This window comes from Aplidium turbinatum, chromosome 3, assembly GCF_918807975.1.
Source record: "Aplidium turbinatum chromosome 3, kaAplTurb1.1, whole genome shotgun sequence".
NCBI lineage: Eukaryota > Metazoa > Chordata > Ascidiacea > Aplousobranchia > Polyclinidae > Aplidium > Aplidium turbinatum.
Window position 1 is genome coordinate 36,673,338 of NC_137474.1, and position 17,701 is coordinate 36,691,038.

General features: G+C 36.9%; 1 protein-coding gene and 1 long non-coding RNA gene across 2 annotated transcripts; both read left to right on the forward strand.

Moving 5' to 3' along the window:
• Window positions 1–1,181: 1,181 nt before the first annotated feature.
• Window positions 1,182–9,119, forward strand: LOC145766484 (uncharacterized). The gene is made up of 4 exons (XR_014288720.1): window positions 1,182–1,348; window positions 2,392–2,479; window positions 6,987–7,108; window positions 7,855–9,119. It is a non-coding gene; the product is annotated as an uncharacterized LOC145766484 (long non-coding RNA).
• A 2,322-nt stretch (window positions 9,120–11,441) lies between these two features.
• LOC145766482 (uncharacterized) lies at window positions 11,442–17,304 on the forward strand. The gene is made up of 5 exons (XM_082578208.1): window positions 11,442–11,507; window positions 12,794–12,830; window positions 13,945–14,031; window positions 14,699–14,859; window positions 15,799–17,304. Exons 1-5 carry the CDS (start codon window positions 11,481–11,483, stop codon window positions 16,003–16,005), a joined length of 519 nt encoding a protein of 172 aa, XP_082434334.1. The 5' UTR covers window positions 11,442–11,480; the 3' UTR covers window positions 16,006–17,304.
• The last annotated feature ends 397 nt before the right edge of the window (window positions 17,305–17,701 follow it).

Genomic DNA, 17,701 nt, shown 5'->3' on the forward strand with positions numbered 1-17,701 from the left:
CCATAACATAGCAGGGGTCTGGAAAAGACTGAAAGGCACAAAACGCGAATGCTCAAGATCGAAACGGCAAAGCAAACACAAGGATTTTGTCTCATAGTTTAAAAAATCAATGCAAAAAAGATAGATTTGCTGACTCTGCACGCAGACCAAACTAATCCAACACGATGTCTTAAAGCTATGAGTGCTAGTTTTTGGCCTAAACTCCGAAAGTGTTTTAGCAATTTGACACTTATCGGCATTACCGTTGACAGGGGGGTCCAAGAGATACTTTTTGGACCCAGCCCCGAGATGATATTAGCAGTAGCGTAGCCAGGAATTTTGAAAGGAGGGGTTTTGACCACCTAGCGACGGGGGGTCTAGGGGGCCTCTCCCAGGAAATTTTGAAAAATTACTTTGAATTTGGTGCATTCTGAGAGCATTTTCAACAAAAATTTGGGTACGAATATTTCTGTAAAATGGTGCTGTCCGGTGGCACAGCAAAAGGATAAGGTCATGTTTTCTTCGGTATTTTTCGGAAATAAAGCTAAGTCTCTGTGTTTTCTTGTTGCTAATTCCTGGCTGAGATGTTTGAATGTTTGGTATTGGCAAAACTCACTCTTTTAATGCAATTTTGTTTAAAATTAGGCAATTTTTTTTAGACTGAAAGCATCATTCTCAATATCGTGACGTCACACGCGTGCCAAAGGGAGGGTTGTACCCCCCAAAAAAAAACCCTTTGGCTACGCTACTGGATATTAGGGGTCTGTAACTTTTCCAGGGGGTCCGGGAACTTAAAAAAACCACCTCGTATTCTTGTGTTAACTTGGGCCCAAGAATCTCATTGGAACCGAGCCAAAACTATCTTCTTAACTGCCCTGCTTATCGGAACTGTTCAAGAATGTACAAGCGTTTAAAATTCATTGTAATGATCAATCTTTCCCCACATCAAGAAAATGAAAAAGTATTTTCTGACATATGTCAAACCTACAACGATGTTTGATATGAACGACTCGATTACCTGTCTTGCAAAACAAGCAAATTCATTTTCACATGTGTCAGTTCAATCATAAACAGTTAGAAAGAGAAAATCGGTTTCCATATGTTAGTCTCTAAATCATCTGTATTTAAACATATGCCAATAGATTCAAACATTTTGTTGAAATACATTTAGATATATTCTGTAACAGATAAGCAATACTGCCTCATGCGGATTTAACACGCTTCACTGATTACTGCACTGTACCGATCAAACCATTCATTATTATTATGTGATGTTTACAGCTGTGGTAGGTCACCAGATTTTAGAGTAAATGAATCTGCCTTCATCTTGATTTACGAAGAGCCCACAAAGATCAACTTACCGTTACACGTAAGTTATGAACATTACATGGTGTCAGAAGTGAGATTCGAACCCACGCCTCCATTCGGAGGCGATCTGTAGCCTATATTGCAATATGATGATGATATGATGATGATACTGATCTGTAGCCTATATTGCAATAGGCGAGTTACGATACTCTAACAATGCAATATAGGCTACAGATCAGTATCATCATCATACGCTTTTTTCATCAAATTTTTAACAAGTAATGGCCAGGCTGAAAGAACTGTCCAAACTGTCAAAAATTTGATGAAAAAAGCGTATGATGATGATACTGATCTGTAGCCTATATTGCATTGTTAGAGTATCGTAACTCGCCTATTGCTGGATTGCAGTATTCACCTGCACAAATGTTGATGAGCAGAAGACTACGTACAAAATTGCCTATCGCGACGAAGTTGCTTGTACCGCAAATTGTTGACGCTTACGATGATTTGTGTAACCGGCAAAGTCGTCAGAAACACTATTATGACCGTGGAACTAAGTCATTGCCTGTATTGAAAAAGGGAGATGAAGTACGTTATCGTAAAGACAATTATTGGGAAAAAGCTATGGTAAATAATGAAAGAGATGAGCCTCGTTCGTACGTCATTGAAAATTCTCATGGACAAATTAGACGAAACCGGCGTGATTTGTACAAAGCTTGTAATTCAACACCTGTACGTAACTATGATTATTTAGATGACATAGTTTCATCCAGCTTCCCACACAATGCTCAAGTGTCATCCACACAGAGCAACCTAGTGTCCCCACCAAATGAAACTACTCCGCAGGTTGTTGAGAATACTCTTAATCGCACGACACGATCTGGCAGACATATTAAGACACCTGCAAGATATCGTGATTGAATTATTTACACCGTGCTTGTGATTTGTTATCAGTTGTGAATGTCATTAGTAATGCTTAAGAACATCCTGCAAGAAGGGAGGTGTAACAGATAAGCAATACTGCCTCATGCGGATTTAACACGCTTCACTGATTACTGCACTGTACCGATCAAACCATTCATTATTATTATGTGATGTTTACAGCTGTGGTAGGTCACCAGATTTTAGAGTAAATGAATCTGCCTTCATCTTGATTTACGAAGAGCCCACAAAGATCAACTTACCGTTACACGTAAGTTATGAACATTACATTCAAATAGCTCATTTAGCCTATAACTACTTGAATAGGCTCAACTGAGGAGGATCTAGCTGCTAGCAGATCAAAATTGATTGATTTTTAGCTGTTTATGATAGAGCTGATTCGTGTAAAAGTATTTTTCCTGTTCATTTTACAACTAAAATAAACTTGATATTTTAACATCACGAAAAATGTCCAAGTTATGTCCAGAAATAATATTTTAGTTTAAACAATAACAGTTTTACAGAGGCATGATTTTATTCAGATTTAACTCACTGTATTCTGATGATGTAACAAAGATAAGCAACAAATAAAAACGCTGCAGTTACAAAATAGGTTACAAGTTATTGACTTTCGTTGTCTGCAATGACCACAAACCTAGCATCTCATATACAATAGAGTGCTGACGTAATAAGGCTGGAATCAGATTGTAGGCTGCACTTCGACTTCATAACTAGGCTATGGCCAAAGAAGAAATTTTTCATACAGACAATAACTTTACAAAAATAGTCACTAAAACATGATAATTATCAATGTACTTAGCCTACGCCAATGCGCTTTCGAAGTCATGCATTTGCGTAAGCTAAGGCTTGCACACGAGTCTCAAACATTTTTCACATTAACCTACTTGCTTCACTGAATTATCTTCAAATGAAACCAGAAGTTCGAATGCATGTTGCTAAATTTCTAAACAGCCTATACCAGTTTACTGTGCAAATTTTTTCGATGTCTAACACTGATTTCTGAACTGTAGGTTATTTTGAATTGCGCTGATTAAGTCATAGAAAGTTTTGAAAACGGAAATGTTGCTTAGGCTATAACAAAAAAAATATATAAGTTTACAGTTGATCCAAGTTAAGGTATAACAACTTAGCCAGCAGAATTTGTCCTTTTTACGTTCTTCGTTGTGTGAGTCACTACGGTCGAGGCCTCGAGGAGTCGAGGGTCTATACTTTTGCCACCCCAGATTCACAATGTCCCGACTACACTGGGAGGCTATCAAAGAGCAGCCAGTTTTTAATTTTATTATTCAAGACGCGCAAACCTTCCACTCCGTTAGGTGGCTTGAAGATGGTACAATCGTTCATAATGTGGGCTGCGGTCTGTTCCTCGGCACCACATTCACAGGAGGAAGAAGAGACCATTCTCCATTGGTGCATGGCTGAGCAGAAAAGTCCGACGACCGTGCGAAGACGGTTGTGGCCACTTACGCCTGAATTCCACTTAAGTCCGCCCAATATGGTCCCTTTTTGTGTTGATTCAATGTAAAAACACAAATTTTGCCAGCTGAGAAATGCAATTTGTTTTTCGAAATTTTTCAACTAACCTCCAACCTTAATGTTGAGGATATTGTTGCACGTTTTCAATGAAAACGTAAAATTGTGGATTTCATCGTTGAAAAACAAGACGGACTTGATTCAACTCAATCTTCGAATCAAAAACGATTCGACATTTTGTTTCGAGCGTAACCAATCGTGAAAACACTCACAACGGTACCTACTACCTATATCAAACAGCCTTGCACCAACCATGGCTCTACCAAACAAGAATGCACTTGCTTTAACAAACTCACAAATAGTCAATACTTTTGAGCTGAACTGAAAGGCAATCAAAATTTGTTCATTGTCTTCGGTCAATCAACTGATTTTTGCCATTGTCTTTATCATTATTGAGCTTAAGTTATAAAGATTGTATTATTGAGGGTGGCTGCTTGACTAGAAGACCTTCCAGGTCACTTCGCAGCCACCCGTTGCAGTATCCACACATTCTATGTGATCGTTTGTATTATTTGACTGCTTTGAATGTGTGTATTTATACTCGCAACAAAAATAAACGCCACTCAACCAATCAATATTAAGCATCCATCGGCCGTAGAGGCTCATGCAACGAAGTCGACGTCGTGTTTTAGCGATCTTCCGTTACCAAGCAGTTCTCTGAAAAGTCTTGCAATGCTTCCAAAATTTTACGCATATCAAAGCGCAAAGAAGTTGATTGAGGTTCAAAATATTTAATTTCGTCTTGAAATCACAATTCTCTTTAGAAAAGCTGGAGTAGTTGTCAGTCACTAAGTTTTTCATTATAGCTTGTTGTAGCGGACTTGGCCTGTCGTATGTTGGGACGCCCGCTCCTGTATATAGCCGTTGACACGAAGACAACACCCCTTGGCACGATGGTGGTGAGGGGTGACCAGGAGCAGGACACACAGCTTTCAGTCCTTCACGTTCTGATATATTTTGAGTCCAAGTTTGAAGGCTAAATACAACACAGCAAGCATAATGTCAAACGGAATATTAAACAGAGAACAAGCATAGGTCGACCAATCTAGCGTCGAAATTAATCCATGACCGCTTTCAACCGACCTCTAAATGAGACCAACAACTATAACAACAGAACTAAAGGCTGACAATCCCGGAGTCAAAAATTAGCAACATAAACAGCACTATACTGTACTATACTGCTGAAGTCTGCAGCTATGGTGGCAGCTGCTTAAAAGCCCTAATTCGATTGAAGATGTGTTGCTCAGAGCGTTCCAATCACGATACACAGATTGTAAAACGGTAAATGCACAAACAAAACTACAAATATAACGCAATATGAGAAAGTGATCAAGCACTGTATGAAATTTTATCTTAAAGGTTATGAAGGAAAGCAAGCCTGCCGCGAGAACCGCAGGAAAGAACTAAGAGCCTGCGGGATTTTACAGATAACAGAATTTTGAAGCAAAGCAAGAATGAGTGACGTCAGAAAACGTGGAACGTGGAGCTACACTTGAAAAGTGAAAAAACTGTTGAATTTGGTTGGTTTGGTTTTGAATCTTTATTATCGGACTGACAAAGCCTTGATAGGTTATTCCTGGGAGTTTTGTGTACTTTTAGAGGCTTTTGACGCACGGCCGGTTATCGAGATTGACAGAGTGAAGTTTCTGATTGTTGAAGTGTTGTTGATGGGAAATTATTCCATCCGTTAGGTGTCGCTGCAAGGAGACTGGAGAGTGGCCATTAGAATGCGTTACTCAATCAAGCGCACGCACCGATAGTCAAACCAGCGCTGCTTGATCTTAAAGCGTCTTTGTTCACGAAGTCACGCGCTAACCAACAAAGGCTGAGCTATTGGGACGAACAAAAATCATCAAACAAAGAAGGAAAAGAAAATCACTAAACAGTTAAAAGCGTGCAAAAAGTCATTTTTGTCATCCCTACAGTAGTTAGTATGTAAAAACGGTAGCTTTGAGATTAGGACTGAAATCCTAACCTTGTTTTGCTTCCAGATATTTAGAGCTGGCGTGACAACTTTGCTTGGCTTCTTGTAGGTCATAACCTCAGGATTGGGCATAAAGATATATGAGATTTTTTTGTGGGAGACCAAAACGTTTTTTTAAATTGCTTGTATTTAAATTTTGTGACTGTCACTGTAATTTTCCCAACAGTTTACGGTAAGCTGTTGGGAAAGTTACAGTGATAATGTGTAATAAATCACCTCGTGATAAAAATAAACGTCCCATGACAAATAAATGCCAGCAATACTTTGACAGCTAACTATCAATGTTTATTGCGACTGACTATTTTCATCATTGCCAGAGCTATAACTTTATTAAACTAGTTTAAGAAATAAGTTAAAGAATTCTTATTGGAACGAAACCAACTCAAACGAGTTTGAGTTAGTGGACATCCTATGATTTAATTCTCAATGACGTCGCAGTTCGAAAAAAAATCCATTATCGGGCAGATAAGTAATCGTACTTTCACTGAGACATTGTTGGTGCGTAGGATATTCCGTTTATCCCCGCTCACTTGTTACGTAAGAGGTTATGGTTCATTATTTCAATTGCGTAATGTTCTTTTTGAAACGGAAGTAAATGCAGGAAGTGGCTTCACTTATTAACACTCAAACAACAGAAAATGTTGTCATTCGCTTTCAGAAGTCACAGCCATCTTTCAATCGATTCATCACTTGCAGAAGTAACAGAGTCTTTGTATAGTGTAAAATACAGAATGAGAAAACACCTTTGTCCTTGTAAACTGTATGTGCAATTCATTACAACAGTTAAGTTTCGGAATAGGTTATACGAAAAGTGTAAGGTATCTAGAGCAGCCTGATCGCGAAACGTGATCAGATATAACGTATTCAAGTTATAAATTGTTTGCACAAACAGACAAGATTGCAAAGATCTTGAAAAAAAATAGAACTAACCAAACGGTTGCAATAAAACCATATCACAGCAACTTTTAGTGGTCAACTGTAATTCAGAGTTGTTCGTGTTTTTTTTTGTTTTTTTTTTCTTTTGTGCAGTAAAATTTTCAAAACTTAGGCTATCTAAGTACGCAACAGTAATTTATCGAAATAAATTAATTTTAATTGATATCCAAAGAATCGAAAAAAACAAAGAACCACCAAAACAAATTGTTTTAGCTGCTCAGTGATGTTTAGAATATTTTTTCATACACGAAAAATGTTTTTGTGATTGATGGATTCTAATCTAATTCGTATTTCCTCTTTATAGACTACTGATTAATGGGTAGCATCAATACATTTACATTGAAAAAACAACACAAGAAACTGTCAGGAAAATCAATTAAGATGAAGTTCTTCCGCCACATCTCGTCATCTTTTAATGAAAAAAAGGTAATATTTTATATATGGTCTATTTATAAAAGCTTTCTTTACTCAAACGCCATGGCAGCAATCATGACAACCATAGCACGTTAAAGATAAACATTAGTTGATTTTTTTTCATTTTTTTCACTTATCCGGGTCTTCAGGCAGTAGCTTTGAGTATTCATATAGGCCTACGACAAAGTTGATTAGCAGAGATGGCTTTATAACACACTCGCTACACCACTCAAATCCCAGCAACCACGTTTTTCCGGTTATCATACAGTAATCACAACGCTTTGATGTAGTAATTCCAGCAAGTAGCCTACATTTAACAACGCACAACAATGTTGGCTTGCATCCAATTGAGATTTGACTAAAATGTCTTTTCTATTTCTTTTTGTAGAAGAAACCTTGCAATAGCAGTGGTAATTCACAAATAGACTTGACACTTACGCTGGTTCACAAATAGAATGCTGGTGCACTTCAGTCATTCAAGTTAATGTTACTCAACAAACTTTGAAAAGTTACAAACCCCTTGCTGATAACCTTCATATGAGCAAACTTGATCAAGGACAGTTACTGGGACAATAACCGTAATGGGACATAAACTGGAAACAAAAGCATTCTCATTACAGTGAGCTTTGGAATATATCAATCATTAATGTACGTTAAGCTTACATTAAAGTAGGTTAAGCTTAATTGCACCGATAAAATCAATTTAACTCATCTCGAACTTTCTTCTTTATCCCCGATTTGTAAACTTTGTTTTTCAGAGTAAAGGTAACATTTCTACAGTGACTCCATGTCGACATCAACCAAAAGAAGAAAAACAGACAAGAAATACTCCGATCAGTGTGCAGTACATCGAACTCCCTTTGGATCACCTTTCCGTCGCCATTGGTGATGTTGCGTTTGCAGATGATGCTGATGTGTTGATGATAGAGATTGAAGTATATCACTAACTTATGAAACAAAGAAGGAAGATTGAAACATCGTATTATCCAATTGTTGCTGATCAATGGTGGCCAGTTGCATAACCCAGTGGTGACTGGTGAGAGCCTTGGAAACGTCACTCGAAAGTGCGCCAGTTCGATACCGCTTAAGAGCATACGGCTGTGTCTTTGGAAAGACGCTTTAAGGCCAGCCTGAAAGTGGACACGAAGATTGGCTTCCTTGCTTTCTCGTCCACTTCAACCACCGGGCGTAAGCCTGGGTGCAAAAAAAATTGGAAGTCTTGAGAAGCGCTTTAAAATCACATCAAACGAAAGAAAGAAAAAACAACCGTGCAATCCTTAAGTTTCTGTATTTTCTATATGAAAACCACAGCAATGTGAGGTGCTAGAAAGTACAATTACTTTGCAAAAGCAACAGTTGAGGACAATATATTAAAAATTTCGGTTGCCTTTTTGAAGTAGCGTTAGTACAATGGTGGTAAGATACTCATGCGTTGCTCTCGACCCTGCATAATAATAGCAGTTTTGGAACAGACGCGTACTGGCGCAGCTGAGCACATGTTATAAATTCATTCCGTTCAAGCTCAGTCCAAAAGAAAATGAAGATTGAGTAATATATTTGTGAAGCCTTTGAGTGACCCTATGTATCAAATTGACATCTATCGCCTTAAAAGTGGGGAACTTCAAACTCAAACAAATCAGGTGCTTGGAGTGGTGAGCAAAGAACTCTAATACCAAATGTGAAATCGTATGTTTTCCAATCATTATTTAGATTACCGTATATAAAATGAATTTGTTATTGGTATAGATGTTGCTGAGAAATTAGCTGGTTCAATGGATATTTTTCAATGCCAAAGTAATTCAAGTATTAGTTCATTTACGTTCAAAAATACACAATAAAGTGTTATTCAAATGAGAAAATAATAGATTTCAGGTGTCACTAAGGCCTGTAGTTGCTACAGTTGTCTTATGGTAGCAAATTCGATGACTACATGTTCCTTCGCCGCTTTCTGTTGACTGTTGTGTTGCATATGTAATCGCAGTGTACTGTATGTTGTTGCAATGGACGCAAAATAAAGCATAATTTTTATAATGATTATGATAAAAAGGCCTCGCTTTGACAAAGCTAAGTCATAATGCTTGTGACTCAAAACTTCACTTAAGTTTGATTTTCACATTTTTCACTTCGACGAGCTGAAGGCTAGGCTACCTACAAAATTACTTTACAGTACCGTAGTTGAACCAAAATGGCAATTATGCTGCATATTGCACATAGAAGGCTGCCAGGGATTTCTAGAAGTGCGGCATACCCAACTCCCGGAAATAAAGAGGATGTATTAAAGTTTAGTATTTCCAGATATTGTTCAAACTTTTTCGGTAAAGTGTTATTTTACATTATCACCTTAAGCAAACTCATCATAACATGATGATAATGTTCACACAAGTTTAATTTACTTGTAAAACTTACAACCAGAAAGAAATTGGAAAATTTATCACTTGGACACATGATGCTCTATAGGCTAATAATGCCTTAGGCGTAGTTTTCATTTTCTCAATGTTTTTAGTTTCAAAACCTCAACCAAGTATTTTTTTTTAAAGTGTAGTATCCTTTTTATAACAAGGAAGTTTACAAAGCAAGATGAGTTGAATGCAAATTGTGTTGGACTAACTTTGTTTACCTTCAATTTTGGGCTGTTTTTGAATGGACAAGATTCTGGCAACTAACACAATAAAATACCATTTCTGCCTAAAATTTAAAAAAACAACTGGCAACACGTTTTTTTAACCCACCCTTTTCTTGGCAGTGTAACCGAGTTGAAAATGGCGTTCTTTCGAATAGGCTACCTGAAAACCCTAACAGAGCGTAGTCAGGGGACGACAAAGAAGGCAATTGCTTTCCCCAAACAATATATTAAATAAAGCTTTCATACAGTGGCACAGGATCATTTTGACAAAGTTTTATTATCGATTTAGGCTGAAAGTACCCTCGGAATGCGCATTTATTAGATATTTTTTCAAAATTTTCTGGTAATGGTGCGTTTTCCAGACTCAATCACATGTGCCAAAATAATTATTTGCTCCCTCCCCCTCCCGAAATTTTGTGCTGGCTACGCTCCTGAACCTCAAGTATGTCATTACGATGCTTTAAATTACATGATTTTTCGTAGTGGATCAACTCTGCTTATAGCTTACTGTAACTTACGTTTCTTGCACCTCCCCTACATTGTGCCGTGTTCAACATTATAACCTACAGAAATATTACAAGTTTTTTTTACCACACAAAAGATAAATGTTTTTATCTTTGTTTTTTCTTGTTTTCAAAATAATTTTCAAGTCCGTCTCTAAAGATGTTTTGTGCCATGATAAAGCAGTTTTTGTGAATCCTCACTATCACACTTAATCTGCTGGCTAAACCACAAAATAATGCCTGAAGATATTTATGAGCTGCAAAGCAAGATGTTAGATCGTTCAAGATTTTGAATTCTTTAGATTGAAAAGTTAAAATTTATTTTCAATTAGCGCGCTTTATTTCTTTTATGCATGTACGAAACGAGCAAGCAGAAGTCCACAAATCCACGCAACGACCACCACTTGGCTTGTATTTAGTCAGCGACAAAAAGTGATTTTTGATGTATTTGACTAGTCAGCAAAAATGATAAAAGAAATAGTTTCGAAGTCTTTGAAGGCGCAAATTTAGAAAACGCTTCTTGTTCTCCGGCTATTTATAGCTCGCTTCGTGACGCCGTGGCATGTAAAGCCTGAGACAAAGAAGAACTCGTACAAGATGGCGTCATAAAACATGCAAATGTAACACTGATATACTTTGTGATTACTGATTAGTTTCCTGAATAATGGTTAAAGTTCTATAGTTGTAGTTTGGACGAGTGTCAGAACAATTTGAACAATAGTTTAATTAAAAACCCAATGTAGCCAAATGAGCTGAAACGGTGAGAGACCTTAACACAGAAAGTTTTAGACATATAATTTTATCAATAAAGAAAAGGGTTGCTTGATTATGTTATATACTGTAAGTAACTTACTGCAGATTAATGTACAACATTAACTGCATAAAGATACACAGTTCAGCTGTAGAAAATTTGTTTGCTGTAATGGTTAGCCATAGGTCAGCAACAAGTTTAGCAAATCTTAACTTTAATTTCTTAACTTTTTCAGCGATTGTAGTCTTTGAGATGTCTTTTACATGTGAAAAAAATCGCCTGTTTAGAAATTGTGACGCTTTTAGGAATTAACCGTTAATTCTCCTTGTCTAAAAAGCCTTCGTGAAGCACCCTCAGGGCCTCAGTTATACTTTGTTTATAGAGTGACTAGCATGGTGACCGATATGCTGCTGTTAAAGTGCAAACTAATCTACTGTAGCCTACTTGGTGCATTAAGATCAGCCAATGGAGAGTAGTACAGTCTATGTCTACTTATTGGTGATTAGTATGAAAGCAAGGCCATTAAATACAAAGGTACCACGTTTCGGATGTAGACAAAATAGTCAACTACTAATATTTTAAGCCTAATGTCACTTTGTATGACAAGAAAACGTAATCTTTTAGAATAGATTCTAATAACTAATAGAGTTGGTAGGGGCTCCATGAGGTACTTTTAGACCATGGCTGAAATGATTTCACGGGCCAGTAACCTTTCCAAGGGATCTGCAAACAAAGAAACCGCCTCGTATTTGTTGCATAGCCTATAGTGCGTTCATCTCAGACGTGTATTGATTTGTACTGTAAGGATCGCATTGGAGTCCGGCCTAAATTATGCTTTCAATAGCCCTGCTACTTACACTTATAGTTTTTATCACCTTAAAAATGAAGACGCAGTAGCCTTAACATGTCTAGTTGTCTACTTGGCGTTATAGTTGCCGGTAGTCCAATCCAAGAAAAAATACAAACAAAACACATTGTTTTGTTTACAGTATTAACTAGCATTGTTTACAAAATAGGCTACACACAAACTAATGTAAAAGAAGTTTTTAAAAATGAGAAATTATTTTCTTCATAACAGTTTAACAAATAGGTCAAAATAATCGGTAGGTTTATTTAAAAACACACAATTTTGATGTTTTGTTGTCACCTTTGGATTGTTGCGAAAGTATAATAGCCAGAGCTTCTTCGTGCAGCCTGAATTATGCTATGAGCTCATGTTAATCTTGGATTTTAAGTAAAAAAGCCAAGACAAAAGTTTGTGACAAAATAAAATTTTGGTTGTTGCCTGTATTAACAGGATTCGTTTAAGAAGGGACATTTGCTTTCTCGACGATGCGCCACGGCCGCATTTGGATCGAGGAGAAATTAAACTTGGGCCTTTTTAAAGTCTTTGATTGCAAGAGAGTTACAGGGGAAACAAGGGAAAAGCGAGATTAAAATAGGTCTTGAAAGTTATTTCAGCAATAAAAACAATCAAATTTTGTTACCTGGAAACCTAAAGTGTGAGAAACACTGCTCTAGAATTTGTGTTTGTTATCATCTGCTTTTGTTTTTACAAGATGGAGTCTGCGTGCCTAGGTTATATAACTGTGCTAGCAACTCTACAATATGTTTTTCAATTAACAAACGTAAGTTTAGTTTGAAGGGCTACATTTTGCGCTACAACCCTAGTGTATTTTTAAAAGGCAAGAAGAGTTTGCAATAGCCTAGTATTTTCGTATTAATCCATATTTGCTTTATGTTTAACAAATAAAAGGTAACATATCAAGTAAAATTGCAACCACTTCTTCAGTTTTAAAAAAAAAACATGTTTATTTCAGGCAAAGGAATATTGCGGAGGGAGTTTGATTTGCTTTGGTGAGTTAAAAATTTTGTTTTGTAGATTGGTTTCCGATACGCTGAATACAATAGATTCGCATTGCTTCAACATATTAAAACAGTTAACATAAACCTGGTTGACAAATTGCTCATCGCATTCTTTTGTATAAAGCTTTAAAAGCAATGCGTCATTTTTTTCTTCTCATGGAAATTCTTTTCTTGATGTCTGCTGTTCAGGAAACAAAGTTACTGAAGAAACTTCGAAAAACACTGCATTTGCTGTAAACTACAGAACAAACCCTTAAATCACAAAATATGTTGCTTCAATGCAATGAATCTATAGGATTTTGTCACAGTTACACATTCATACCCGAAAATCGAACAAATAACCAAAACCACTACGTGATGCCCTGCACATGTCAGTAGCAAATATATAAATCGCAGTATGGACACTAAAATAACTACTTCCTCTAATAACTTTAGGCTGGCTATAAGTATATACAGTATGTCTGAACAGAAAAAATGAGATAAATTTATTTGGCACGTTAACTATGAAAGCAACCAGTTAGGAAAAAAGAACACAATTTATACAACTTTCAGAATGGCGTGATGAAAGAATAATATGACAATTTGTTACATTTTGCAATAAGACCCTAATTTTTGGTTATGGTAATTTTTTTTCAGCAAAAACATTTGGAAATCGTACAATTACGTTTTCTACTTTTTTACTTGTTATTTATGTTTTGTAAAGTAGGTCTATTCAAAACGATACTGGTTACATTTGTTTTTAAATAACTACATATTCATCATTAAGCCTACTGGTGATGGACATTCCAGTTATTTCTTCACACTTAATTGTAACTTTACAGATTTGACAGAAAGAAATTTGTTTTTAAACACTTAGGCCTATTTGAGCTGTACGGCACTAACATTATACACATTTAAATCAAACAATTTTACCTCTTGGTTTATAAACCAGCTTACTATATACTTAGTCTTTATAAGTGTAGACTACGCACAGCAGGTTGCACACTGCTTTCAGTTTATGAAAGTTATTGCAAGTACAAAATACTTACAGTTTTTTGTTGTTGACACAACTACTATTTTTCATGAGATTACTTGTCCATATTACGTAATATTTTCTTCTTTTTAGATCGTATTCCAAAAATAGGACACTGCTGTAAAAATGCATATGGACAACCCAGTTGCTGCTACTACGAACACTTTTTCACATTGTGGTGTAAGTAATAGGCTATATGATTTCAGTTTAGTTGTTTGCATTTCTCAACAAAAAAAGACAAAACTGTTAGGACTATACGTGCTAAAAAAAGATAAAAGCAAGCAGCCTAAGAAATATTTTTGTATTTGAAAAAAACGAAAAAAAATTCATAATATCTGTGTATCTCCCAATTTCTGTGTACCTGCATCTTTCAGTCCAAATAATGCACCAATAACGTTGCTTTCTCAAATCAGTTCTGAACGTACCATTGAGGTTTAACCCTTATTCTGGTACGAGTTTGAAACTTAGGCTATGCGAAGCGACAATTCCATTATTTTTGAAGCGGTACGTTATAACTTTGCTGTGTTTTTTCCACCTCTAACACTTCTTTCAATGATACCAGTTGCCAAATAAAACAGTGTCAAGTCTTTATAACCCGGCGTAGCAGATAAAGCGTTGGCTTTCCAATAACCAGGTTCGACACTCGGCTTAAGCCAAACAACGCTAAACTCTATTACCCAGAGTGTATAATAAATTGGGTGAGCACAGTTGCTGAAGGAAAGACGGCCGAGACATAGGAACTGGCCACCCTACTCTTATTAGTGCCAAAGGTCTAATTGATGAGAACATTATTTTATAACCTACTGTGCGATTCCAAATAAATCATCGTTCAATGTTTGTTTTTCAGATTTTTGGGTCGGTGTTGTTTTGTTTCTTCTCACTCTAGCTGCCTGTGTGATGAGAAAAAGAAATAGACTCTGCTACCCATCCACTCCCAGCCGCTCTGTTAGTGAAAGCTCATCATTTCGTCAACGTCCCATTCCAATTACAAACTCATCAAGTGGTCAGGTATGCAGTTTTCATCACTCACGTTTGCATTAATACAGTAGAAAGCTTTTAAAATGTAATTGCTTACATAATATTAAAACAAAAAACAAATTTATTGATTGTGTATCTAGAAACAAGCCCATTAATAAAGGAAAAATGGTTGCTGCAGACAAAGCATCCGCTTTTGTCGTATCTAAGCTTATTCTTGTCGTATCCGATTTCGTGTCCACCTATGCCGGATAGTTAAAGGTTTAGATTAAGTGGATGGGAAGGCATCTAATCGTCGTGGCCACCTTCAAGCTTGCGCCTATAATTGTTTTCGACTGCCAATTTTTCGACTACCAAGGCTCTCACTACTCTGCTATGCAATTATGCATCCCACATAAGCAGCCTATTGAAATGGAAACTAACATGCTTCATCTTCTCCTGTTCTTATAACCAAGGTTCGATTCCCTTCCAGGTCATACAACTTCACTTTGCTTGTTTTCGAGTTGCGGTAAACAGACAAACAATTATACAGTGGTCCAGGCATTTCTCCGATCAATAAAATGCAAATATAAGAAAACAAATATAGAGAAACACTAATACTAAGAAGATCTGGCATAATTTGGTTGCCTTAAAGGTTTGACGAAGATGACAATGCTGTAGCGTTTCTTTCATTTAAAAATATTCATGTTGAAAATGAACATGTGTAGCCTAAGCTACCAATCGTAAAACGAGCAGATTGCACTGGCTGTAGACAGTAAGTAATATTATGCAATTAACAAAGAACCAGCTTGCATAAAATTTCTTTTTGCTGTGAAACAACACTTCAAAAAGAACCGGAAACTCCAGTTTGTCAAACTCGGTGACGGGGTCTGCGTGAAACTGCCAAAACTAAGCTTCCAAACAAGCTTTCTCAGTCGGAGGATAAGATTCAATCAATCAACAACGTACTAACCTAAATATTCCCATTTTTAGAGTAACCAGTTTTACAATGAAGATGTTCTTCCTTCGTATGAACAAGTTCAACAACAGGAGGAGTCATTTTTGCAAAAAGAACCTTCAAAAGAATCGTTTCAAGTTGACCTGGGTCCACCGTCCTACAGCGAAATCCATTGCTATGCACTTTGTTCACAGCAGTCTGCTTATAATGAGCCATCAACTTCTTCAGATTCAGTAACCTAAACCAATGGATGCATCCTGCGCCACGCCAAAACAGTGTAACTTTTTAAAAAAGCAAGCATAAATGTGTAATGTTTCGTCGTTTGTTTTTGTGTCTTTTTCTTTTTCCTTTCTCGTATTTTCGCATGAAATGTAAGGGTACTCGTCGGTTAGCCATTGCTTAACATCTTTTTTAATCGGTATCAAACCCTTTATAGGCCTAACGTTGGGTCTGGTCTCAATAAAATGAAAAAGTGAACATCCGTTTGCCATTGTTGATTAGGGTGGATCAAAAATGGCAAAAAAAAATTTTTTTCTCAATTTTGATTAGCTAGATATGGCAAAAGTTGCCAATATATCACCATAACACAATGTAAAAAATTGAAGAGGTTTGAACAAGTTTTTGATCTCCCCCCGCGACATACAAATTTAGGCACTTATACATACAAGAACTGCATGGCAAATTTTTTTTCGATTTTAACTCGCTTTGCAGACATGGCAAAAGGTTCTAATATAAGGTTCAAATACAATGAAAATATGTGTACTTAAGAGTTTTGACTTCACCCTCTTTCAGCATATTAATTTTAAAGTGACTTGGCTGATGGACCACCCGCGGTTCCAATAGGTAAACGCCTATTAACCATCACCATCAGATGGCCGAGTATAGACTCACAAGCTTAAACTTTGTATGACTGATTTGACAGGTGGCCCATTGGCAAAGTCACTTCCTATTAATTTATGCGCTCATGCATACAAAGACTGCAAGCAATATTACAAACAGTTACAAGTTGAAGTGAGTAAAGTCACGTTTAGACTCAAATGTTGGCATTAACTGACGAGAAGCAATTCGGGCACAAATGAAGCCGTCTCGATATGTCGGTCCACAAACTGCTTTAGATGCATCGGTAACCAGCTTGCACGAGCCTTTTAACAGCCTGCGTGTGACATGGAAATTCGGGAAAAAATACAGTGGGAGTCACATCTATCATGATGAATTGCAGGAGCTCAGCATCCGTCATTGTTTTAATTACAGGAGGCTCCGTGATAGGAAGATCTGTCCAGTTAATCAATTCGAAGTATTTCACTGCATCAAAATTAAGCTTTGAGGGAACTTTAAATTTTTGTATTTTTCCCCTGGGTTTTGCAGCTCTAGCTTTCATCACTCCACGCAGGCCTAGTTCTCGAATATGTGGTCGATGGTAAGTTATTATAGCCAAAGTTAGGCCTATATTTTCCGGATGAGCAAAGCATGAGTTGCGGTGCATAACTGGGTCGATAATTTTCTTGTGTTTCTGACAAAGATATCGTGATGTGGTTATCATTTGGTGAATGTGTCTAGCTCCATCTTTGCAAGATGAATGTGATTTTATTGTGAACCACATTGGAGCATAAACACGGATAATGAACATAACCAATGCTTGTCGTCTCCCATACGGATTGTTATCGCTGACATATAATCTAAGGGTTCTATTAATTAGCTGTAGTCAGCCATCGTGAGTGTCTGAGTGATTCAAGCATCCTGGATTTCGCATCGCCAGATCAATGCTACATTCACCAGTGCAGTCAAACTGAATGGTGAAGATTGATGAAGGGAGTACCAAGTAATAATAAAACTAGGCCATCGCCCAGAAGAGTTACCCATACTAGTCTAAGTAAACTGCCTTTTAATCTGTAAGAAGCGCATATATGATAACTTTTATTAAAATTTGTGGAACCTGCA

What these genes read in the sequence shown, in the direction of transcription:
- LOC145766482 (XM_082578208.1), top strand. Translation starts at nt 11,481, where the DNA reads ATGAAAGCAAGGCCATTAAATACAAAG. An exon ending in CAAGGCCATTAAATACAAAG is followed by an intron (nt 11,508 to 12,793) that starts GTACCACGTTTC and finishes TGTTTATTTCAG; the next exon opens with GCAAAGGAATATTGCGGAGG. An exon ending in ACACTTTTTCACATTGTGGT is followed by an intron (nt 14,032 to 14,698) that starts GTAAGTAATAGG and finishes TTTGTTTTTCAG; the next exon opens with ATTTTTGGGTCGGTGTTGTT.